Genomic DNA, 27,547 nt, shown 5'->3' with positions numbered 1-27,547 from the left:
TTTACATTTACACTTCCATGTGACATCTCCACCACCGGTCTTTACTCCACCACCGAACTCTGTGATGAGGACTGAGGCGTTACTGGAACCATGAAGGGGAGGATACAGGAATCTGCACAGACAGATGGATATGAGGCAGCATCTGTCCTGTCTGTGTTTACACTGTGAGGACGCCACCTGGTGGCCAACAGCTGGAAATATAAAGAAGGGACAACAGTTGTTTCATCCAGAGTTCATTTTTCACTCAACACAGGAAATATTTCGAGGCTTATTTTGTCTGTGAAAAAATAAAAGAAATATTTAAGCAGATCAGCCAAATGCGATGAGAAATTGAGCTAATGGTACATATGATGTGAGTGCATATTCACATATAACAGATTATATATTTTGCTCTTTTAATATAAGTCTTTAATTGAGCTATATGGCATCCTGCCTTAAGGAGCTAAACCCTAAAAGTAATATCTCCTTGTGTTGGTTTAAAGTCACATAAATAATGACTAATAATAAAAATGCAGTTCAATCAAGAATCAAAAATAAAAATTAATTTGGATTTTACGGGCATCAAAACAGTAAAACTTGCAGAATACTGATGAAAATTATCAATCAATTAAACAATATTTGCACTGGCTTCAAAAATCCAAATTCATCTAGCTCTAACTGTGATGTGATTTATAATATATGACTTAATAAGTCGAAATAAGACAACACAAACAACACATTTCAGATACATTTTTAAATAACTTTATTCTGTAAGAATTCTCAAATGTGTTTTAAGAAATGCAAGAATGGTTTCTGTTTTTATACAATTCCTCTTTGAATAAAATATGATTCTTTTTCAAATTGCATTGGGTTGCTTTTAAAACGGACACCTGAAATTAACTATTTACAAAAGTAATCTGTTAACAATTCTATTAGAATCCATTTTGACAGCGTACTCGATCCTCCACCGCATGACTCCGCCCTCCCAACAATCTCAAAATACTTTTTATTCAATTTTAATTACAATGTTCTGCTAGGTACAAAATATGCTGTTTTACAATTTGAATCAAGTCTTTTTTTTTTCCATCTTCATACCGCTGACAACGTGGGAGTATATACAGGGGGAAGGGGGGGACTGGTGTCATGTGATCTGATGCGGGGCCTCCAGCATCTCCATCAGGAAGGTGTCGATAGGCGTGTCCCCGATCAGCTTGAAGAAGAACAGGTGCTCCAGACACTTGAGGCCTATGGAGCGCAGGGCGGGCAGGCGGAGCAGCAGCTTGGCAAACCTGCGAGAAGGGATGTCACGTCACGATGTTATCACGTTATCACATTTAACAAGATGCTAAGACACAAAACACTTACGTGACTTTAGTTACTGGTAGTCAACTAGTAGATCTGTTCTTAACTCTTATATTTTAAAATACTACATAATTACAGAGCTTTAGCGTTTTTTCATCTGGAAATTAACTGTAGTTACTACTTACCTTTGATCACGATTTATGCAAACCATGCAAAACACATAAAATGTCATGCACTGCTCTTGAGTTTATTATCAAATAGTGTATTTAGTTAGACCCAGTACTATCTACAAGTTAAACATCCTGCATACATTTGAATGCATGTGTAGTTTAACACTCCGCTTCTTGAAATCGAATGAGTACTTTTACATATATTATTAAGTTTTATTTGCTAATTATTTCATATTTTAAGTGAAAATTTGAATCTAACAATTTTACTTTCAATTTAGTATTTTTATGTTACATTATCAATACATTTACTTGAGAAAAGTATTCATTATTGATAATATAATAGTTTTTTCCACATGGTAATATTTAATTCTGTATTTTCTCTGTTGTACTGTAAACTGCAATTGTAAGTATCCACAGATAAATTGTAAAATTGACAGTGTAGGCTGCTATTTCACATCGCCTGTTGATCCCAACAGTAAATAAAAATAATCAATTGCAACTGTTTTCTATAAGCAATAACACTACCAGCCTATATCCTTTTAAATCTAATGCTGCAGCAAGTCAAAGTGTTTAAGTTATGTAAGAGCTGCGCGGTAATGTAAAGTAACCTGCACTCTTCATTGCTATCTATGACCCAAAGCGCCGATTAAACAATGGTGTTTGATATTGATCGATGCTGTAATGCATTTCCTACCTGCCAGGCTGGTCTGGGTATTTCTGTTTCGTGTACGACTCCAATGAGGCGTAAACCTTTTCCCTCAGCCCCTCAACCTCTAGTGGATTTGAAAGACCTTTTGCATCTGAAACAAACACACACAGTCAGGCCAAACGTTCAAATCCACGGGATCTCAAAGCCACAGTGTCTTTATTGGAAAACTGGGCTGCCCTGATGGCATTAAGTTCAGTATTATACTGTGTGTCAAATACATACAAATCCACATTTTGCATCATTGGATTATCATGATCAAACTCAACAGTGACCATTAATATCTACAGATAAATATCTACAGATAAACTGGAGGCTGAACTGACCTGGGTTGAAGAGGACGATGGCTCGCAGGCAGCCGAGCTCTGTCTTATCCATCTGCATATCTTTCATTTTGGATACCAACTCTGTCAGGACTCTGCAGGAGAGCAAACGAATAACATCAGACAGTTCTGACAATGAAGGTTAATGAACCAAAAACCCCAAATATACACTTTGCCCCCATTGCTTATTAAACATTTTGAAAGAGTTAGCATTCCACTTAAGTGACACCACAAAATTGTATACATGAAGGCAACTAAGGCGACAGTAGCATATACGTGCATTTAGCAAAGGTTTTCCTGACTCAGACCACAAAATGACAGAAATATGTCTGCAGGGGTTTGATAGAGTTGTTGATTAATACCAACTCCTTGCATTTCACTTGCATTTTAACCTTCTCAATGATAGTAGACAAAACTACCGACGACTACGACTGGCAAGATCACAAGACTTTCTAGATACAAGGGCAAATACCTTCTCACACTATGTTGCGACGAAAAGAAAAAGGTTGTAGCTGCCGTGTAAATCCCATTATTAAAAAACAATACAGTAACTTTTGCCTCATCTTTGAATGCGACCTACCTATCAAAGATGGAGCCCACTCCAGCACTGTGTGCGCTGCTTCTGTGGACGTGGAGGCCCGTCGCCAACAGGATGCCATCTTTAACCGTGACTGAGCGATGCGAGAATGAGGCGATAAGGAGCTCGTTCCAGCCTGGATGCAAAAAAAACCCCCAAACAACTGTGACCTCTCCATGACCTCTTTTGTCCCTTCCATACAGTCAAGTCTGTCTAAATGACATATGACCTCATTTCTGTGATTTGTCAGTCTTCCCCTGTTTTGCTTAAAGCTAGAAAGTCTTCTTTACTTCCTCATCCAGGCCTGTGTGTGAAATCCCACCAGCAGAGGTCAGCGCTGGTTGCGGCTGCAAACCGCACTGTTGGGACTTGGCAAATAGTCCAGTTATATTTGGTTTCACTGCTCCATTAAACTAGATGGCAAAAATGTGTTGAGCAAATGTAAAAGACTTAAATAGACTGCCTGCCTGGGGTTGAATAACAACCCTGAAGGAAATACTACACCACTGTGAGGACAATGGGTGGTAGAAAGGCCTGTTTACTGTGGTAAGGAAATGTATGTGTGTGTGTGTGTGTGTGTGTGTGTGTGTGTCTACCTGCTCGTAGTAGGATGACCTGGTCATCGAGGGGGAGTTCGGAGAAGTGCGGGATCCTTTTGGCCCACTCCACCAAGGTGAAGAGCTGCTTGTCTGCTGCCTGGCAGATATTGGTGACAGGGTCGTTGGTCTGGAGAGGAACAAGCAGGGAGAATGCAAAAAACAACACAAGTCAATAACTGTGCTGGTCGGCTCCTTCAGTGACATCTAAACTTCTTGAAACAGCAGTCAGTGAGCAGGTGCAGCTGGGACTATTTTTGGGTGCTTTCTAAACCAACAATTTCCTCTTGTGACTTGTGAAAGTCTGAATGCCGAAAGATTAGAAGATTAGAGCCAGTTTACAGTATAATGCAGTCTAACTTAAGTACAGCCTCGAAAATGATCACTTCAAATCACGGTTTTCCTGACACACTGTGACTGAAATTCAGCATTATGAGCTTTGATTGGTAGGACTTATTTCAGAGCTGTTGTACTGGATTGCATGAGTTCGTGCAGGTTTCCCAATAAAGTGGTAACTCAGTGTTTACTTCACTGTTAATTTACTGGCTTCTCAGAATAAGAGTTTGTTTCAGATCTTAGTGTCTTGCAATAAATATTGGATGGCACAACAAAAAAAAAATTCAATTATAAAGTAACACTAGAGCCTGGATTCAGTCCCAAAAGCTGCTCAACTTGCGTTATTTAGTTTTGATTAGTTTACTGATCATAAAAACATGTGAATCTAGCAAGTGTTTGGAGATTCTTTCCTGACTTTAATTTCACTTGGACTGATCATATTCCAGCTTCTTTACTCAGCTGAGTCCTTATCTTTTGACCACCACTGAGCAGCACATTTTTTAGCATACAGTGGTTCCCCCATCTGTTAGGTCCCACCTCAGCCTCAAGGTAAAAAAAAGTGATTAATAGTTCATGGGTTTGGCCAAATCGAGCTCCGTGTCTGCGGTTCTTACTGAGTTGCTGGGGCTGCCGTCACTGTACGTCTCTGTTTTGGGCTCCACAGCCAGCTCAGCATCCAGGATCTTGTCCACGGGCATTTCCTCATTGAAACTGCTGGTAGATTCCACCTCGCTCTCCCCCCGCTCCTTCCCGCGCTGCCTCTCCTCCTGCACCGCTGCACACACACCCACACACACAAACACATACACTTGAGGTCAAACACCCCATGCTGATTGTCTGTACTAGACATCAGCAAAAAACACAATATCAGTAATATTAACTCTGCACTGGACAACATTAAAAGAGACTCTCAGCTCTACAGTTTGACTATAAGCAGGCTTAAGATACAGAGATACACATTCTGAATCAGTTGAACCCAGTAATTATTGGACTATAAAGAGATGATGATATCAAAATGTATATATCAAATATTCATAATATCAAATTTTTCAACAGTTCAAAACCTAAAGATATTCAATTTATTCACATAAGACAAAGAAAAGCAACAAAGACTCACAATAAAGTGAAGTATGTTGCTTAAAAAATGACTGAAACTGAATATTTTCCTTTCACTGCTTCAAAATTGGATTGAACAGCTTCACTGATCACTTTAATATCTTCTTATTCCACCTCTTGACTGAAACTATACCATGCTTACTATAAATTGAGTGAAATATTATATACACAATAAAAGTTTGTATATACTGTATAAATTTTTTCTAGATTAAACCAAAATTTCAAGATGCGATGTGCGTCGTGTTCAGCATTTTTCCACAGAGTTCATTCTGACATATTTTTGGAAACTTTGGGATCTTGACTAGAATTTTAAATACATTTCTGCAGGTTGAACGTTGCTTCTCGCCACAACATGTATTTGTAATGATGGTTTTGTGAGGTTGAAGATATTAAGGAGCACAAGCCTACCGCTCATGCCCAGACCTATCCTATCTCACACATGCACACACACACCTTCTCTCTTCATGCCCATGGCCAGGCACTTCTGGTAGCGACAGTATTGGCAGCGGTTTCGCTGGCGCTTGTCAATCAGGCACTCCTTGCTGTCTCGACATGTGTAGGAAAGATCTTTACGGACGGTCCTCTTGAAGAAGCCTTTACATCCCTCGCAGCTGTACACACCGTAGTGCTTTCCTGTGGAAACGAGAGTCCACAACATCAGCACTGCTTTGAGCCACTTACATGCCTCTATCAATGACAAACCCTTTGTAAATACAAAATACAACAATACCTTCATGTTGCAATAATGAAAGTTTTCTAAATTGGGTTTTTGTCTTTATAGCTCTGGAAACAAGCTGAGCAGTAACTTTCATTCTTTCCTCCTTGTTGTCAAACACAATGATTTCTGTCTTGCCTTTATTTAATTGAAGGGAATTTAATTGCATCCAGCTGTACTTTAGCTTCCTTTTTGCTCTAAGCATTTATAGAGTTGACCAACTGCATCAGATAAAACCACCCACTTTCCAGTTTGTCAAGAAGTATTTTATGGTCCACAGTATCAAAGGCTGCTCAGATCAAGCAGCACCAAGGCAAATGTTTTAACTGAATCAGTATTCAGACGAATATCATTTGACACCTTTATCAGTGCAGTCTCAGTGCTGTGATGTGGTCTGATTTACATTAAAAACAGTTGAATCAAATCAGCTTCCGCAATAATAAAAGGAAGATTAGAGGTGGGTCTGTAATTATTCAATATTGAAGGGTCCAGGTTGCCTTTCTTTAGAAGAAGCTTAACAACTGCAGTTTTCAGTGATTTTGGAAAAATGGGAGCAGACAGGAGTGAGCCATTTACAATTTTCAGCATCCATTTTCAAGCGACTGAAAACATTATTGAAAAGGCTGGTTGGCAGGGTGTCAAAACAGCAGATGGATGAATTAAGATGCTTCACTACTACACCTCCAGAGTTTCAGTACTGACAGCATCGAATGATTCTGTGCGGTTGCAGCAGTGGTCTGGTTTCATTCTTTGACAAGGAGGAATTTATGGCCACTGTAATATTTCTGATTATATTTTCACTAAAAAAAGATGCAAACTCAATAAACTTATACTCTTGTTGGGGGATTAGTTCGCTTCTCAACAGTGGTAAACAAGGCAGGAGACTTGTTGATATTCCTGTTGATGATGTTAGAGAAAAAGGCTACTTTTATTTATTTCAGAATTGTAAATACGAAGCCTGTCTTTACAGATGTTGTAGTAAATCTGAAGAATCAGCTTTCCTGCTTGCCAGAGGTGGTCTTTACCTTTTCAGGTGCAACAACTTTTCAGAGTTTTACAGTCAAAATGATCAAAGAGCAAATCAACACTGCACTAATAAATCTGACAAAATGCCTGACAAGTCGCCTTGAAATCAATCTTTCTGTTATCTTTCCTTCAGTCATCTAGGTGGCGATGTTTGTGGTGAGTGGGAGATTAAATGTCTTTGCCAATCCCTCTTTCACATCCCCACCCTCTAACATTACCTGAGGAGCGGTCCCCGCAAATGGAGCAGATGTGCTTTGACATTCCCCCGGGGCTCGTACACTGGTAGTTGATGTTTCCCAGGTTCTGTAGGCCCGGCGGAGGCTTGATGTCCTCTGAGCTGCTAACACTGTTCATAGAATTCATCTGAGGATAACAGGAAGACAGAAGAGAGGACTTACAAAGAGTTGAAGCTGAGACGACTAGAACTGAACGAAACAGAGCAGGAGAGGAAGCAGAAGGGAAGTAAGAGAGAAAAGTATTCTAGGCCGTCTCATGACACTGCCCCCCCCTTCCTCTATTTTCTCATTTTGTCTTCCGCTCACCCATATTATATTTTTTTCTCCCAACCCACACACTTTATTGTGAAAGTGTCTCAGGGTGCGATCACATGCTCGGTTAGTGGGTGGGGCTGAGGCTTGTCATACAGGTTTTTTAATGTTTGTTGACAGGGAGAGGCGTACTGGAGGAGTCCCGTGTGCAGAAGGTGCAGTTTTCAGACACAAACAGCAGAGGGCACTCATGTGTAGGGTCTTCCACTTTCTGACAATGAGGGTGTTTGAATGTGTTTTTGGACATTGAGACTTCTCATAAACACACAGTTCACCAGTCCGAATATTTGTTTTCATTTATTATCAGCTTCCTATAATGGCGTCCCAGGTGGGTCAACAACAATTCACACCTTAATTAAAGTGTCTCTGAAGCCATGACACATTAAAACACCTCAAATGTGACGTCAAGGAGCCCCACGAGACATAATGGTGTGAACAACCCACTGAGGTTAAAATAACTGGCCCTCCCCACCTCTCAGTTGGGCTAATAAACCTCTTAAATGAGGGGTGAAACATGTTTGAGCAACAAGTCCAGCTTCCTTTGACTTCTACATATCTCTCTCTCTCTCGCTCTTATCATCCTTGTGCCCTTTGACCCTCTCCCGAGCACCAGACGAGATGCATATTTGTGCTTCACATTTTTGTTTGTTTAGTTGTTTATGTGAAACATCTGTACTCTAAGTGGAAACAACAAGGTTGACCTATATATGCCCCTCTGTCCTATATATTTGATGCAGCACGATATACAGGACATGCTTCCCACAGTCACCTCAGGCTCTTCCTATCATTTATTTACAATGTGCACTCTCTTCTGAATATCCTCTAATGGCAGACTGAACTCAGGCCTGTGACCTTACAGCAGAGGAGAGCAGACAAGAGATTCTTTTTTTTCTGTCTCTCAGTTTTCCGTGAGCTCACTGGTTCTCTACACCGCAACCACCTTCTCCAGCTGTAGATGCCCCACAGGCAGACCGTCACACTTAAATGACCATTCAGCCCCCTCATGTGAGTCACTGGTGAGCAGCGATTCCTCTTCAGCGCACCATTCAGCGCAGCTTTCACAAATAATTCATTTTACACATGTATGGTTTGAAAAGATAAGTCTTGGTGAATTCAAACAGTTGTCCAGACGTACATTCGGCTTTCGACAGACAACATACTGCTGTAGAAAAGAGCTACAAGCTCTGTATATGGATTATTGATGCATCATACATTCTTTATACAACACATGGTATGAAGAACACACTGCATCATACATGTAAGGTTTACTTGGGCCTTTAATGGGCCAGACATGTGTCTCTGCTATTCACAGATCAGTCTTCCATTTCTAAAATTAACTTTTGAAAAACAGAATTAGTCAATTAATCAATTAGTTCATTGACAAAGATGTTTTAAGCAAAAATGCCACTAAATCACAGGTTCCAGCGTCTAAGATTTGTATATTTTCTGGTTTTGTCTTTCATTATATTTAACTAAATATATTTGGGCTTTAGATCGTTGGTCAGACAATATAGGAGGTTTGAATGAAAATTGTGATGGCCATTTTCTATTTTACATTTTATGGACCAAATAATTTATGAGTTAATTAAGAAAATAATCAATGATGGAAAAAAATCATTAGTTGCAGCCCTAAATGCAATAATAATAAAAAAAAGTTAAACAAAAGTAAACTCAAAGCACTAGACTGGAAGCGGCTATCACTTTCAAACCGAACAACGGGTAATTTAATACATATATAACGGTATAGTATAACGGAATATTAAATTCAATCTTTTCTCTTGCTGCTGTTAATAGGTTAGTTTACAACTGAAGGCAGCAGAAAAGTAAAGTCATATTATCTGTTGAAAAATACAAAATACTTTATTCTTCAATAGGATTGTATATGTAAATAATATAATTTATATGATCATAAAATACTGATCAGGCCTTTAAAAGGGATGGTGAGAACAAAAAGATAGAAAACATAAATATGGACATAAAACTCTAATATTGAATTTGCTTATGCTTCTGTCAGCCCAGAACTGCTCATGAACTTCAGTTCACCCATGAAAACAGTATGAGATGTTACATGACACAATGACCTGATGGCGGCTTGGTCACCAGCTATTGGCGAGCAGTGAAAAGATGGTTGCACCAAACAATCGTATCAACCCTGACTGTCCCTAAAGGCACAAATCCATACTGTGATTGAACCAACGTATATCATTGTCTGCTGTGCCCTGCAGCACTGGCCTCGATCCAGCCTCTGAAGCACTCTGTGTGTGTGTGTGTGTGTGTGTGTGTTCATGTGTGTTTCTGTATGTGTGGCCGATCATCAAAGCACTGAGCCTTGTGGGGTTTGTAGTTTATTCAAGAGACCACTTAAAGAAAGCAGCTCCATCAGCCCTCTCTCTCGTAGTCCTTTGTGCCAGACAGTGAAAAGGGCAGTCTTATGGGTGTTTCTGTTTATTATTTATTCAATCTAAAAGATACACCCCAACAGCCAAAGGAGCACGAACAACTTGGGTATAATACCCAAGATGGAGCTATAAAAGGAGACTGAGGCTGGCAGAGAAAAGTGATAGGGGAAGAGAGAGAAATAGTCAGGGAGAGTGAAGAGATCCAGAGAAAATGGATTTCTCCTTCTCCTTTCTCTCAGTAATCCATTAAAGGGCTAATAGTGGGACTTAAGTCCCCTCGCATGACAGCAGCCGCACAGAACTCAGGTTTGACCTTTAGGGCGAGTAGTTTAAAAGGTCAGTAGAAGGGTAGGGGAGAGAGAGGAAAGACAAGGTATGCCAGCCAAACACATTGGATATGGCTAACCTTCAACCTCCTGTCTTCTGTCGGAGATTCCAAGAATGAGAGGCACATGATAGACCAAAGAACATGATAGTTTAACGTAGACTGGCCTTGCCAAAAGTAGTCATTGGAAAGAATATGAACCTCTGTTGATGAAGCTGAGAGCTTAGGAGAGTGCAGCAATGAATAGGTTAGTGTTGAGGACTTTAAACACATGAACCACTTTCATATTGCAGGTTTTCACTGACTGAGGAGGCAGCTTTGAAAAGTAAAGGAATGGTAAAGGAAAGCAGATAAACCAAGACGGTGAATTACAACATTTTATCACAACCGGAAGGCACAAAACATCATACTAATAATACATATATAAACCTAATAACTGTAAAGTATAAAGTATAACAGTGTATTTTCTTCAAGTAAAAAATTCAAGTTTGAATTGGATTCCCTCTGAAAAATAAGTCTTTTAAGACAACGTCCATAGCTATCTGATGACCATCAAAACACCCACACATTTTCTCACCTGTGGACTGCCGAGTGGTCCGAAGTTCATGTTGGGTGTGGATGGCAGCGACACGGAGGGCGAGCCCAGAGAAGATGTAATGACGGGGTAGGGCGAGGCCAGGCCGTTCATTGGCGATCCCAAGGTGGACATGGGGGACGGTAAGGGCCTGGAGCTGCTGATGACTGTTGGGTGGCCCACCATGCCACCCATGTGAGGGGGGTGGGTGTGTACCGTACTCATGTGGCCTGTAGAGTCTGGAGGAGAAGGGAGTGTGTGTTAAAAAGATTGAGAAGACACAAGATAAAAAGCTTTACAGTGAGTCAGCGGATTAGGTACACCTGCCCAATCAAATGCATCCATTATAACAAATCCTGTCTTTGTGAAGTTTATACTTTTTAGGTAACACTGACATATTATCACCAATAAAGTTGATATGGCCAACTTGTTAGCTAACAGTACCTTATTTACACATCCAACAGACACGTAGCAAAATTAGCTTTCATTTGGTTTGGGCGTGTTTCCGGCGGCCTGACGTCCAATATTCACTTTCCTTTTTACTCTGTTTTGGTCTTCATCAACCCCTGAGAAAAATATGTCTCTTTAGCTGCTAAATGCTGTGCTATGTTGACCAGCTAGTCGCTAACTTTATCTATCTGCTGTGTGGTGCTGGGCAGGTAGCGTACAGTGGGTTCACCAGAGCTTCTGAACTGAAAACAGCGACCTGGAAACAACACTGATGAGAGAAGCGAGAACGAACCAAAACAGTTAAGTTGCGGTCCATAAAACCGAAACAATGAGCTGAAAGACTCATCTCATCTGGTCCCATCTGTACGGGGGGCAACTTAACAAAAATACACACACCACATAATCACACTTTAAAATGAGAAAAATATACTGTATATCTGGAAATGACAGTATTGTACTTGAACACACTTCAATGTTAGGTACCATATGAATGGCTTAAACGGAGAATCTGAGAATATATATATTGTTGACTAACGGTGCAATATGTCTTTATGCAGTCAGTGTTGTGTAAATATGGGTACACAGAGTGAAGCCCGTCTGACTTTGGTCACAAGGTGCTGACTTTGCTTTGCATCCATTGATGTAAACTGACAGGCTGGCATTTACATAGATGACCTACTTAGAAAAGCTGTCAGTCATCTGGGTAACAGGGTGTGGTGTGTAATTTCATGCATGTGCTGTAGCTGTGAGGACATTCATTCATCATCAACACAAATGACAAAATACCAACATACACATTCAGTATGTACATGTAGGGACCAATGTGTATTTTACACATAATTGAACACACAAATGCCACAGGCCATCACAGCTTGTCCTGATGCAATAAGCAGCACCTCTCTGGGCTAATGTCGATGACTCAAAGAAATGAATGAAAGTGGGGTTCTTTTGAGTAAAATGTTACTGATGAAGAGTGACATGCCATCATATGCACGCAAACATTTGGACTAATCTGAACGCTCAGAAAATTCAAAAGCTTCTGTTTGTGTGTCAGTGCACCATCCCCCCACCTTTACACACACACACACACACACACACACACACATACACTCATACGCAGTGTGATACTGGGCCCAATGCCACTGTTCTCAGTTAAATGTCACATTTCTGTGTTTGTATATACGTGTGTGTGTGTAAAGGTGGGCGGTGGCACTGACACGCAATGAACAGCACCTGTGTTTTGGTTTCTTAAAAGATGCAAACAAAGGTCATTTTTATTCTCTTTCTCCCTTAAGGCTCAACAGGGTGCCCAGAGATCGCTGTTTTCAGGTGGGAGGCATTTTCTTTTGTTGCACCTCTGCCAATGGGCTACATCACAGGACGACTCCTTTTTCTTTTTAAAAACCCATTAAAACACCTAATATATCGTCTAGATTAACATTAAAAATACCTTTTCAAAGATGAATTTCTATGACTGTTCATAGAAAGAGAAGTGAGCTATTGAAGATAAACATGTAAATAACAAGACAACATTTTACTGATTATTTCAGAGAGTCTGGCTCTGAGCTGCTCTGATCATTTAACCTCACATGAGTCAAAGTGAGTTCCCCATTTCTATTGCTCTAAAATCTAAATCAGTGATCAGTGATCTTTCTTTAAAACCTGTCTGAAGACTCACGCCTATAGGCTTGTTTTATGTAATGATCTCCACTTCACCAATTCCCATCTTATCTCTATGTATTTGTCATTGCCCATCCTTATTTGCATCGTTACACATGTCAGTGTATGATGTAGGCGGAGGTGTAGTCATGTGCAGAGCACTATCAAGAAAAACTAGTTTTTCTAGTTTTGACATCTAGTTTAAATGTACTTTTCCACGTTTCACAGTTTATAAGTAAAGAGAGGTCTTGCTTCCCTTCCTGCTACTGCTTGGCTGATACTTGTATCAACAGGTGTAGGAGGTTTGGGAGGGTGAACAGAGCTTTCTTATGATGTTTCCTATGATAGTAAAGACGTGTAATGCCAAAACATACCATGACAAGTACATACAAGGTGAAAACTGCTTTTGAACTCTTATGACTCTCCATTGTAATTTGCATTTGGTTCTTTATTTTAATTTCATATATCTTATCCTGTTGTCATTCTTGTTTCTGTACTTATTGTGGCTTACTTTGTAACTGTTTCTTCATATGGAATACACAAATAAATATTAACACTATTTAAGGGGAACACTAACACTGTCAATTGGAAGATTTCAAATGCCCACAGGCAGTGGCTGTCACGGGAACATCTCCTATGTGTGTTTCTTGGTGTCTGAGAAATTACAAATAACGTTTGGACTGTTCCTGCCTGTCATGTTTGCTTAAGTGACTTCAGTTGTCAGGCTTTTTTGAAAGAACTACTTGCTAAATACTTCGAAATAGTTTTGAAATGTTGCTCTGACACACAGCGATTAAGCCCACATTAGTTCCTTTTCCACTGGATATGAGAAATATAAACTCTATTTAAAGGAAATGGAAACATTGAGTAATGCAGGACAGTTGCTTTCAGATTTCAAGGAATTGGGAAACAAGGGAATGTCACATTGTCGGCCTGGATGCAGCAGACACACTCTCAAACACACAGCTGGCCATTCTCTCCCTCTCTGAATGCCAAGGAACAGATGTTGTGCAACTTCCTGTTTAGCACAGAGACTATGGCCCCCACCCCCTTTCTCAATCGCCCACTTTCTCCAGCCCTCCATGAGTGATCCCTGGCAGGCAAATATGTATTGGGGCCTCCCTCTCTCTCTCCCACAGAGCTGACTGGATACACAAAATATATTGCAGTAAAATAAAAGCGCTAAACTCTTCCAACTATATGTTACGGCCTGAAATGCAAAATAGATGTCCTACCTAGATGTCAATTCTACAATGGTGGGAGTGTATTCCCAACTTTTTGGAGTGCAGATTTGTCTGAATAATGAGCTTATGTAATGGACGAGCACTGTACAGCATGTACTGGGTCTGGTTTTGTGCACTGACCCCTCTCTTTATGTGACAAATTCCCTTTGGGGCTCGTAAAGATCTATTCTATTCTAGAAGTGCTGAGTGGGAGATATAGTAACAGGGCTATCGTCACTCCAGCCAACCATTTGAAAACGCACTCTCGAAGACATTGTCTCTACACTTTCTCATAAGCTTGAAATCAAGACAAACAAGCAAGGCAACAGACCCCAACCAGGACTCAAAATCACTGTTTACAATCAATAATACACACACTTCAAAATGTCCAGGATGTAGAGATGGTCAGAGGGCCAGAATCTGCTCCGGCCTCAAACATGTACGTATTTTACTGCTGCAAGTAACCAGTAGACCAGGGGTCTGAAACCTTTACTATCAAAAGAGCCATTTTGTCTGAAGCTGCAAAACATAACACAGCTTATAAAGTTTTATAAGTTTTATTCTTTTTCTATTTTTACCTGTTATAACAAAGGAAAACCCATACAGAAATGTAGTGTGCATGTGGAGGCCAACTTTGGCATGAATTAAACACTGAACTATGCAGGCTTATTTGAGTCCTTCCCATATTTGTGTAAAATTAATAAAATAGAAACTAGCCCACTTTAATATAAATAAAACGTATAGCCACAGCTTAAAAAAAGTAAACATACAATTAGGAATGTTTGTGACTAAAGTCCATTTCAGTGTGCTGTCATCCTCTTCTGTTTTTTTTTCCTCAGTCACGTACAGCAATCAACCGACGCACCTGAACATACAAACAAAACCACATCAGCTCCGGGTCTAAAATGAATGTTTTTTTGAAAAATAATAGCCTATTAAATGCTAGTGTTCTCACCTGTTTAATGTGACTTTTTATGAACGATTCTTTCATGTATTCTCCGTCTGTGAGCGGCTTTCCCCTCCTTACAATCTCCTGAGCTGCCACAAAACTAGCAGCTGTAGTTGAGTTTGGAGAGTTGATCCACTTCTTGAAAGTATGTTTGCTCTGCTCAACTTTCCGTAGCAGTTCTGAAATCGCTCTTTTGGATTTACTCATGGTTAGCTTACTGAGGGCGGGGGGGCGGACACTGAAGAAGCCGCCTGCAGGTGAAGGCGAGGGCTGTAGACGTGGGTGTGACGCACATTTTAGTTGACAAATTATTAAAACTTTTTTTAAATTCGATGTTAAAGTATCACCTCGAACTCCCAAATAACCGTACAACATAAACAGAAATAAAATAAATAAAAATTAAATTAAGAAATAACCGTTATTCATTTTCATGTTTTTTGTCAAGGCCAGAGGGAGCCACTTCAAGGAGGCTGAAGAGCCGCTTGCGGCTCCAGAGCCGCGGGTTGCCGACCCCTGCAGTAGACCAATGACTTGAAACTGATGCTGAGGTGAATGGCCAGTTAATCGATTAGTTGAAAATGTACTGACAACAATTCATTCATCAACACTCTTTGGTTTCCGGCCTTTCCAATGTGAGGATTTGCTGCTTTTCTGCCTGATGTTTTATGGCATTGTAAATTGAAAATCTTTGGATTTTAGACTGTTAGTTGTACTTTCAGCTCAGAGAACTCTAGATTAAAAAGCAACAGAGGGATCAATCAAGTCTGTCTTGGTGAAGTGCAAATTTCCTACAACATGACATTACAACTGTCTAAAACATAACCTGCATGTTTGAGACAAACCCCAAGATGACTGCAGTGTGTCCAGACCTGAGAGTCTTTGTGTCTACAGTACACTGGGGAGGACAAAAGCACATGGACAGTCAGCTGGTGGGATGCCTGAAAGAGAATGGCCAGCAAGCTGAGCATGCTTTGTGAAGGGAGTCTGTGTGTGTTTGTAAGGAGGCCAGCATGTTCAGCGGAGGAAGCATAAATCGGCCCAGAGCGGCTCAAAGGGGCCTATCCTCGAATGACCCGCCTCAACCGGCTGTTCCATCTCTATTCTATGTAAATCACCTCCATGCAAAGAAGTTGCACAGCAGAGAAAGGTACATAAGCACTGGGAGGTTGTTCATAGACAGCCTAAAAACTTGCAGAACTCACACAGATTTAGTTCCAGCGCTTCCCATCAGTCTTTGCTGAAACCGACACAGTGCTGCAGCAACACAAGCATCTATTTGAGAGCAAACAAACAGACAGTGAAGGGCACCTTTGACCGCTGGCGCCGCAAATCAAAGGTCGCCTGTTGCCAAACTCCTGAACCAAGTTCAAAGGAGATCTGCAGCAGGCCACAGTTACACTGATCATTCCCGGAAACGACTGCACCGAGGGACGTAAGACCTACAAAGTGAATCACCAACATAATCCCATTATTATTATTATAATTTGTTTATTTTTCATTCCTAATATGAAACCATGATAACCATCATATATACAAAATAAACAAGAATTTGTCTTGGTGACATAGTGTGGGAACTGTATTTACTGTGTATCTGGAGTTTTCCACGGACTACTATATGTACACTGACACACATGGTACAAGGACATAATGGTACCACACACAGTACTGGTCAAAAGGGTAGTGCAAGACATACTGTGTCAATTAATCGATTGAATGACTGAAAATGAATTGTCAACTATTTCAATAACCTATTGTTTAAGTCATCTTTTAAGCAAAACTGTCAACCCCTCTCTGTCTCCAGCTTCTCATATATCAGGATTTGCTGCTTTTCTCTGTTTAATTTCATTGTAAATTAAATATTTTTCCGTTTTGGACTGTTGGTCGGACAAAATAATCAATTTAATTTGTGATACTTCCTGGTATTTTATTGACCAAACGGTAAATATTTAGTCAAAGAAAAGAAATCATCATTAGTTGCAGTCCCACTATGAGCTATGATCAGAAAACTGCATATATCACTCTTCATATGAACCATTTATATTTTTCACTGTCTCAAAAGGAGCATCAATATAATATGATTACGGCCGGTTAAAACACGATGCTTAAATCAATATTTCTTATATCACAATGTAAGTAATGACAAACAGCTCTAATGTAAACAATACCTGATTTCCACCACATCATCATCGTCAGCTGCTGAATGCTTTAAATGATCATTTCATTTCATTTTAGTCTAACACTTGTGGCAGCGAACAGCTAAAGCCACAAATGTATCACACTGATCTAATGATCAACAGGTTTAAAGAAACATCACGGACCACAAACCCTCTAAATCCCTCACTGTTAATTACTGGGTAGTGGCTGGATGGAGCACTCCACTGTGTGGTAATTCAATAAACCCATGGCCCACTAACTAATAATATCTCCTGTCTGGCGAGCAGACCAGCACTGGGAGTGTATATCGGGGGGAGTGGGCAGTGAGGGATAAGTGAGGGGTGGGAGCCACAGATCCACTCCCACACAACAACACAGGCCTCAATATCTATCAGATTAGCCTCTATGAAGACGGATCCTCAGTGTGTGCATCGATCTGTTTAATACCTGCTTTGTACAGTATGTCTGCGTGTGTCTTGTACGTGTGTGTGTATGTATAGCACGACTGCATGCTCTCATGCTCATATTTGTGGCTGACAGAGTTGTGACCTTATGACAGAGAGCAGAACGCACCCTAAAGTAATCAGACGGACAGCCTGCGGAGCTCATTAGATACAGCAGACATGTAATTAAGAAATCTCTTCACTGCCAATCCAGCTCATGAGCGCCAGCCACAAACCCTCGTCTGACACACACAGTCCTCGCGTGCACACACACTCTGCGTCTTTCACATTTAAAGCAAACACAAATCTTCCACGCACACAAATCACCACCCTTCAAACATTCATTTCTTTGCTAAATGAGGTTGATGTCTGATCAATTGTGTCAGTAAATCCTCTTATCCCCGGGTAAGTATCTGCAGCTCAGCAGGCCAGCTGTCAAGAAGGTGGGAGGCCGAGGAGGAGGGGACGGAGAGAGGGATGGAGCCAGATAGGAAGGAAGGGAGCAACGGACGGATGGAAGGATAGAAGGGATGATGGGTGGATGGGGGAGGGAGGGCATTGTCCCGCTCTGAAGCAGCTTCCCTCCCCAGTGATCACATGATCCCACCACCACGCACGCCTAATCTCTCCGCCTGGCTGAAAATATTAGATCATCAATTGAGAAAAGCCCCGGCGTTTTTCTGTACAGCTGTGATTTGGGAGATAGAACCAGCTATCGGTGAGAAAAAATGGAGATATTCTCTCCTGTTACATAAAAAGCAGACTGTCCAAAGCTGCTTCACGGATACCTGTTCCATATTCTGACTGCCTTTTTTTAATTAAACAGCCAAAATAAATATAGCCCATCGCATCAGTTGAACTTGATTTAAAAAGAACAGATGCTATTGTTGTGTATCATTCCTATCTTGTTGAAAACATTAAGAAATAGAAAAATGTTTTTCCCATTAAGGCATACGGCTGTGACAACAGAAGCGCCAGAGCTAGTGAGCTTCTCTGACCCTAAATTCTGCCCTGTAATGAACTCTCTGGTGAACTCACACACAATCTCCCTGAACAGCAGAGAAATGAACTCTGCTCCCTTTCTTTCTATCCCCCTCTCCCTTTCTTTCTATCCCCCTCTCTCTCTCTGTATTTGCCCTAGAGCACAGCTTCAAACAAACAAAAGAAAATGTCAGTCAAGCTAATGTGCACATCGTACTGTATTTCCTATACGTGGGCCGTCGCTGCAGCGTGTCCTCGCGTCCACAAACACTGCAGACTTGCCAGCAGGATATTTTTTTACATAGAGGCAAAGGATCGATGAAGAGGCCAGGGGAGAGACATGGGATAAGATAAAGATTGTTTTGCAAGTGATAAAAAAAAGTTAGGAACTTAACCAACAAGAGATAACACAAGTCCGCCTGCACAGACAGAACAGGCTGACCAAGCAGTCCGAGAAAACAAACAAACAGTTGGACTGAAAGGTCCAATGCAAACCTAAGCATCTGCTCTTTGTGGTCCGTCTGATGAGGGTACTCAAGTTAGTTCCTAGAAGTATTCTCTCGCTGTTACAGATGGGTACAACACACACACACACACACACACACACACACACAATACACACTAACCCACTCATCTCGTGCTGTGACCCAGTGAGTGTGACCAGGGCAACCTGACCTCTGGACCTGTGACCAGATCCTAGAAAGACAGCCAGACTACACAACCAGCTTAGTAGCTACAGCTAACTTGAGTTTAGTCTTGGGGTAATGTGGCATCTGAAAATAAATCTGAAAAGGACAACATGTTCTACATGAACAAAGCTAATATTAATTAAAAAAAAAGGGAGGCAGACCGAACTGGAGATGACAACAAAAGGACAAACTGACAATAAGTGCATTGTTCATCTGTTTTTGTGCACATTTTCAATTTGCACATAAAAAAAACCTGAATGAAAACACAAAAATTTTAATAATACAAGAAAGGTTTTATGCTTGGCTGAGATGGAAAGAAAGGAAAATGCAGCAGATGAAAACATCGGATCTGTGTGGAACGATGAGGCGACTGTAAAACAAACATATTTCCATCATGTTTTCTACATGGTTTTCCATTGTTTGAGATTGGACTGCCACTAATTGGTCATCTTGATGCACCCTCTTCCTCTGCAAAGGTTTAATGGTACCCAAGTGGAGAATTAGTGCCACCAGCTATTTATCTCAACCTGCTCCCAATATTCGCAAAACTGTAGTTGATGGAAACTCTGGAAATTCACATTTTCTTTTGCAGATTTTCTGAAAATTCTGAATGTTATGCTACTACTTATCACCATACAAAGCACATTATAGTTTTCATTTTTGCTTCTTATTTGTCTCCCAGGTTCATTTTCCTACGAACAAAGCACTCTGCAAAGTTGATTTCCACATCATACTGGTATGGACTCAAACTAAGGGCTGTCTGGAACATAGAAAATCATCTCAAATGTGTGAAAACATTCCACTTATTAAACTATAGTCCAGCTGTTTTAACAATTGATTCCTAATATTCAATAGAGGCTCAGAAGTACTCTTTCCATCCATTTTTCCATCAACATTATTGTGGAGTAATGATGATTATTATGGTTTTAATCACAGCTGTCTGGACATCGCACATCATCTACTGTTACTTCAACCCAGACCTGGAGAATGACTGAACATCTTCCTGGTTTTCACAGAGGAGGAACTACAGATGTAAACATTAGTGTCACATGCTTCTCTCAAGGACACTAGAGAAAAGAATCAGTGCTCTACTATCTACACATTACACATGCACACACACACACACACACACACACGCACACACACACACACACACACACACACACACACACACATCACATACAGTGAGCCAGTTAATAGGCTGATTACAGTATGTGTGGATGTGAGTTCACATTAACACCTCCCACACCTCTTCAAACACAGGAAGGAGGAAAAGAAAAAAACTCTCATCAGAGCGAGCATTGATGGAAGGGATGCAGGGTGACAGACAGCAGACACAAACAGAGAGAGAAAGCAGGATGGAGAGGGCTAATAGGAAGGGACAAGTCCTGAGAGATAAACAGATAGTGAAGGGCAAGGCAATGAGAGCTGGAAGCGTCCTTTTAAGTTGAGTGGCACCCCCGCTGACCACATCTGAGACCTCAAGTGAGTCACAAGCTTTCTATTGTAACGTGCAACAGCAAAGCCTTGTACTTGTCACAATTGGTTAAAATGATCCGATGATTTTAAGGCAGGAACTGAGCCGTTGGGGGCCAATAAAATCATGAAATCTGGACTTCAAGATACAATCCCGAGCAAAATACAGTTGTCCGAACACCGTAAGAAATGTATCACAGTGAGGATCATATATCATCCATAAGGAATAAACCTCAAATACAAAGAAGTTCCACAGATGAATTTGCACTGGTGGCAGGTTTCTCTCGCGGGGGAAAGAATTCAAAACAACTTGTTCAAAGAGTGCACAGGGATTAGAGGCATTACCGTAATGCATCTGTGCGGCGCTAGCTTTTATGCTTCACTTCTGAGAAAAATCACATGGCAACAGTGGTGCAGACAGGCATCATCTTCCTCAACATACAATCCCAGGGTTGATCCTGAACTGTGGATTTACAACAACAAACACACACACACTCACACACAGGCAGGACAAAACCTGGCTACTCACAGTGGCCATAACCTATCTCCCTCCCAGGGCTGCCTCCAGTTGCAGGTGATGCCACGGGGTGCCACATGCCTTCGGGTGCAAGTGTGGCGCTGGCAGGACGCCAGTCACTCAGGACCAGGACTCAAGACTCAAGTGCTGGCACGGCGACAGACTAAGAAATGACGTGGATACTCCGAAAAATCAATCACTTTTCAGGACAGAACAGGGTCGACGTGGACGGGGGGGGGGTCTAGGTATTGAAGAGCAAAAGAGGTGGAGTCCACCGGTGCCGGTTATAGGATTACCCAGATTATCCTTCCCCGGAGATCAATCCCACAGGAACTGTTTGCCCGACTGCTACACAGATCAGCTCTCCTACCGCCCACTCATCTCGTGTCTCTCTCTCTCTCTCTGTGTTGGTTAAACTATCTCTACAGTGACACCTGTTGTAGTGGCAGAACAGCGTGTCTGGCATGGGAGGAGGGGCAGGGTCGGGAGTGGGAGGGAGGTGGCATGGTGGAGGGGGGGTCACACTTAAGAGAACAGTACAACCAGAAGTTTCCGATTACTCCTTCTTAAAAGGGATCAAGACTGGAGAGCATGGGAAGACAGTATGACACTGATGTTCCTGTATTCCACAGAGGTTTTTATGGGACAATGACATTTATTTTCAAAGATTTCCTCATTCTGTTCTCTTTTGCTGAATATTAGTCACAGACTCATATAGTCATAATCATGTAGGTGGTATAAATGGGAAGTGAAAGGAAGTGACAAGAAGTGGCCGGAGGCTAAAGAATTCTTTCTTCCGTCTCCCTCAAAACATCTTTCAGTCCCCTTAATGCCAAGAAATAACTGTGCCAGCATGCATGCTTAACAGTACTGTTGTGGCATGTGGAGTTGCCTGTGTGCACATTGTAAGTGTGTTTGTGTGTTTAACAAGTGCTATAGCATTCCAGGAAGTCAGGAATTGTCTTTTTTCAGTGCTCTAGGATGGTCAAGCAAACACACAGCAAAGCGAAAACCCAGATGCAAACACACAGGCCAAAAATATACCTTAAAGGCAATGAGGAACAATACTTGACAAACCCTAAGGGAACCTAAATAAACTACATAACCCATGCAGGCATGGATTCCACCTTTAGTCTCACCCTTCTAAGACTTCTATCAGAACAGGCTTTCAAAAATAGTAATAAAATCTTTTTTGGCAAAACAAACCTGCCTGCAAAAAGTTCAAAGAGTCAAGTTTGTTCAACAATGACGGAGGCAGCATGCATTCTCGGCCATGGAAGTATTCACAGTAGCCATATCATTATCACCAGAAAATAGCCCTGGCCAATAAATGTAAAATTGGCACTGATTTTAGTCTGCAGCTGCTGCTTTTAATTTATCCTGCCACCCTATCAAATGTTCAGCCGGTTCTGCCCTTCAAGCTTTTGAAAGACATTTGCACTGTAAGATAGCACTAAAAACTTGAGAAGCCTTCCCCTCATGTGTGCATCTATTTTACTTACATGACTCAACAGAGTTTTCTTGTGCAGTGCACCTGCATGAGGCTGGATCAAATGTCTATACAGTGCGTGAAGGATAGCCACCAGTAACCTGATCGCCTCAGTGACAGTAACCTGGCAAGAGACTCGGCTGCCCGACACAAGAAGAAGGGAGGACAGAGAAGGAGAAAGAGACACTTGCCTCGCTTTCAGACTTAACAAATCCCACCGGGAGAAGCTAAAATAACACAGGCCTTCTTGAATGCATGCTGTGTTATAATAGTGTGTCATGGCCCACATAAAATACGCCAAATTAACCCTGAGAGCCATAATTAGCATTCATAGATGTATCGTGGACTGTGAAGACGTGGGGGGAGGATAATTGGCAACCCTAAATTTAGGGAACGCTCGGAAAATGTTTAATCTGAACTTCTAATAATCTAATCGCCATTTTATCATCATTGTCATGTATACTTGTGTCTGCAAATTATGAATCTTTTATAGGCTTGACTGAGAAACAGAGAAGCGATAAATCAGCCAGTTTCCACCACTAAACGTATCTCGAGAGGCAGTTTTCTCTTTATGTCCTCCTCTCCTTGCTCGCAGTGATTTTTGACAACAGGAAGGACATTATCATGTACCACATTTGGTTGGGCGGACATTTATATGAAATGGCAGTTGAAAAAGAAATGAGAGAAAGGCAGAAAAGAGCAGAAAAATACAGCTTTTTTTCCAAACAGCAATGTGTGCCTGTGTGTTGCATTAATTTGTACACGCTTACATTTGTGGGTGTGAGACAGCAACAGTGGACTAAAATGGCACTCGAAATAGCCAAGCGAGGTTTTCAGCATGTTCTTCATGGAGAGGTTTAATGAGATCTAATGTACTTAGCTGTTACCTGTTGCTGCGGTTTGTGACTCAGTAAAACCAACTTCTACTGAGCCATAAATCTCCCCTCATCAATCCCATTCCTGTTAATGTATGGTGTTAATGAGCTCCGTGCTGCTTAAACTTCCTCATGTCTACTCTGAGTATAGGTCTGCAACAAACGATTGTCTTCCATATTGATTAGTTTAGATTAAACCACCCAACAGTAAATGACGGCGTTAAAATTAGCTCCACCTTGACTACCAACATTAAAGTACTCCTTACATGCTAATGCATGAATAATAACAACCTAACAATATAACTCAGACAGGGGCCAGTCTACACAATGAGTACTTTACTTTTGATACTTTAAGTATATTTTGTTGATAATATTTGCTTTTGTGCTTTTACTTTGGTAACATTTTGAATGTAGGGATTTAACTTGTAATCGAGTATTTTTATTTTTTATAGTGTAATAATTAAACAAACTGAATATTTCTTCTTCAACTGACCATAGACTTGCTTTTTTTTTTTTTTACTACCAATAGTATTTCCCCTTAGTAGTTTTTTATTTAGTAGTATATTCATCATCTGATGTAAAATGTAGCCATATAAAGTATTTAGCTGTTGTGTGTTGATGAATTAATTCAAAGCAAACATTGAAATGGACGGATCATCATAATGTTCAGTGGATGGAAAATTAGAGTTAGTGCGCATCCATGTGTGACGTGTATGTTGTTACTGCACAATTAGCAAAGAAATAAGCTATGTACACCTCATAACCCAACACCGCAGCAGCCTGTGGGCCTTTCAAGGTTCTCTGCTTGATTAAAGCTGGAATTAAATCAAGGCTTTGACCTTCTTCACTAATGACTAATTACTGGCAATTAGCCCAGAGAATGGCCTCCTTACGCCCCTTCTTTTCCCTCATCCTGTTCTCACAATTAGCACCCACTCACACACGGTCAAGACAAGCAGACTCTTTTACACGGACACATAAATATACACACTCAATCAAAGGTGCCATAGGGATACACCTATTGTATGTGCTGTGAGCTAATGCATGTGTCGGCATTGAGGCACTGCAGGTCTCAAGCTACAGAATTCTTGAGCAAATACCTGCAGAGAGCCACACCCTCTACCTGTGTAGTTTATTTAACTCTGCAGGAGTGGGTGGGGAACGCAGGGATCTGCCATTAGAGAGCAGGTCTAATGCTGCCGGGACTTCACAGTCAAATAGTACCAACCGCATTCTTTAAGTCACATGATATCACGGTCACATTTTTCTGTACAATAAGCTTTGCATATAGGACGTCCGCATATTTGCAGCTGTGACAAGCATGAGTGTGTGACTGGGTGTGTGTGTGTGTGCACTGGGAGGTGAATCATTGACCCCTGGCAAGTGATGAGAGTTCACATCAACTAGGATGACCTCTCCCCCCCCTCACCCCCACCCGCCTCCACTTCCCCATTATTTTGCTCCCTTCACTCTCCCATGCCCTTCTTCTTTTTGCCACGACTTCCCTGAACTGCGTGCTAAATACGCTCTCACTGTCAAAAGTAGCGAGTGGGTGCTCATCAGCGCGTCTAGAATCACTTCCACTGACGGAAAATGAAAAAGTGCTGAGAGGGGGAAAATGCTGATTCTACTTAAAGGCCTGGGGGAGGCCTGAATCAAACCTGCTGAAACACAACATGTCTGTGGAAAAGTGGATCACCAAACAATCCGCACATAATGAGCAGACTTTTTTTTTTACTTCACACTGCTTTGCCTTGGCCCCACACTAATGACAGATTCCAAAAGGAGCAAATTAATTTTAGAGTGATCGTCTCTCATTCAAGAAATGAATTTATGTCCCTATTTTCATATGTGTTTTGGTGTGTGGGCTGTTGATGCTAAAATACACCATAAATCATAGTTGTGAGTCAACATACAGACAAAACAAGAAGAGCTCTTCCTTTAAATGATCTTCCAGTGGTTGTGGCCTTCACTGTGAAACAGCTCCGTGGCTTTACTACCAACTTTTATAATGCAAATGCACTAAAAGATAAGGACCGTCCTCATCTAGGGTTCAGCTGAATCTGTTTTACGACCAGTACTTTTAGACTTCAGTTGATGACAGCTGATATTTTCTTTGGTTTCAAGTTTAAAACACAAAAAATTACAAATATTCAGCATGTAGCCCAGATTGCAAGTCGCTGTGGGCTGGGAGAGCTGCAACAGCATTACTGTAGGACCATAATGGGACGACAAATCTCTCCACCGAAACCAGGTTTGATCAAATTCTTTGGGATGAGAAGTTTTTAAATGGTAACTCTCCATGCCTTCTAAACAGATGGATAAACCCTGAAATACGCTGGGAATTTTAATTAGGAATTTATCAATTACAACCAAAGTTATTATTAAGTGTATGAGTGAAATGTTACAAAGAATGAAAAGGTTTTACAAACAGTTTTATGTAGCTGTAACCAGATAGTACCATTAGGCTATTAGCAGTGGACTGGCACATATAATTAATATACATATACATAGATATAATACATAATGACAGATCAATAACAGCTGAATATATCTGCACAATAACACACTGGTCTGATGCTGTCCTGATCTGCATAAATCTTAGGATGCCACTGCCGTCTGATCAGTCTCTAAAGACAGAGAAGAAAGACTCTGTAGCCCAGAGGGACTGCTCTGTTACTTCTGCACACTGTGGGCTTCCCTCTACATGCTCTCACATCCAGATGTCTCTCTCATTCCCCTGAGAACCACATTCATTATGGAAACAATTTTCAGCCCCTCCACATGGTGCTGAGATATCTGTGATAACATAAAGGGGCTGCACAATTCTGTCTTCAAAGGCTGCTTTTATTTGTTTCCTTGTAGTGTCACATTATTATCCCCCCACACACACAGACACACACTTAAGACCAGAGGTTTAGAAGCACATGGCATGTCTCTGCCACAGTGGTCTGACATTGAGCATATCTTTCAGGGGGAGAGAGAAAAAAACATCACATGATAAATGATGCATATAGTGTGTGACTCAGTGAAGCTGAAAAAGCCTCACTCTCCACATAGAGTCTAAATTCAAAGAGGTTTAGCTTATAAAGACACAGGCCTGATACTTCTCTGGCAGGCTGTGAGTTAGGATATGTACAGTATGTATTCCACATGTTGCAAACTCCACAGTGGAGACAGAAGCCATTTTCTTGTCTCTGTGGATTTAAGGCTGTCACACACAAAAAAACAGCTATCAGCGGGTTCAAGGGCAAAGTCAATGAGTCAGACCAGAGTTCAGCTTTACTGAGCAAAATCACATCGTGCTGTCATTCAGCTGAATATAGCCACAGCGCTGACCAGGGCGGCTCTTACACACTACACTCGTTTCCACCACAGAGTGCAAGTTTGTTTATCAGTAGAAATCCGCCATTCCTCAAGGCTGTTTCATGCATTTCTCTCGGGATCTGACGGCCATCCCAGACCAATAAATTGCGGTTCTGTCTCAGACAGTTTAGCAAGAGACGCGCGACAAGCGCCATAAATTACATAAGCGCAATTAAAGTGCCAACCTCTGACCTTGCCTGACCGGCACAACCACGATCACCTGACTTTTGCGTTGGCCGCAGCTTTCGTTTCAATTGGCACGTTAGCGAAACGGTTATTAACGAAGAGAACAAGCGTAACAACCGGATTCACAGGCAGAAGTCGATGATTAAAGTACGCGGACGCTTTCGCGCACGGCTCGCAGGCTGGAGAGAAGACGCCATGAAACAAACGCACTCTCCTCTAAGTCCAAACAAAAAGCAGCAGCTCCGCGAGGAACACAACAGGCAGACGGGGCTCTAAACAAACCGGTGAGGCGTACTTACTGAGGTGTAAATACGGATCATTACTGTCCATACTGTGCGAGTTGTTGCGTCGATTTCCTACAGTCGGTGCTGCTCCGCATCCCAGCGCATTCCTCTCCC

The 27,547-nt window shown here is 41.3% G+C and overlaps 1 protein-coding gene across 1 annotated transcript; it reads right to left on the bottom strand.

Moving 5' to 3' along the window:
- Window positions 1–775: 775 nt before the first annotated feature.
- Window positions 776–27,547, bottom strand: rxrgb (retinoid X receptor, gamma b). The gene is made up of 10 exons (XM_070909423.1): window positions 27,449–27,547; window positions 10,696–10,931; window positions 7,065–7,209; window positions 5,559–5,738; window positions 4,604–4,764; window positions 3,654–3,783; window positions 3,061–3,193; window positions 2,484–2,575; window positions 2,146–2,251; window positions 776–1,268 (listed from the first exon to the last, which is right to left on the bottom strand). The coding sequence occupies exons 1-10, from the start codon at window positions 27,477–27,479 to the stop codon at window positions 1,121–1,123; spliced, it is 1,362 nt and encodes a 453-aa protein (XP_070765524.1). The 5' UTR covers window positions 27,480–27,547; the 3' UTR covers window positions 776–1,120.

The sequence above is a fragment of the Enoplosus armatus genome, chromosome 7 (assembly GCF_043641665.1).
Source record: "Enoplosus armatus isolate fEnoArm2 chromosome 7, fEnoArm2.hap1, whole genome shotgun sequence".
Taxonomy (NCBI): domain Eukaryota; kingdom Metazoa; phylum Chordata; class Actinopteri; order Centrarchiformes; family Enoplosidae; genus Enoplosus; species Enoplosus armatus.
Note: the sequence above shows the minus strand (reverse complement) of the source record. Positions and strands in the feature narration are given on the sequence as shown.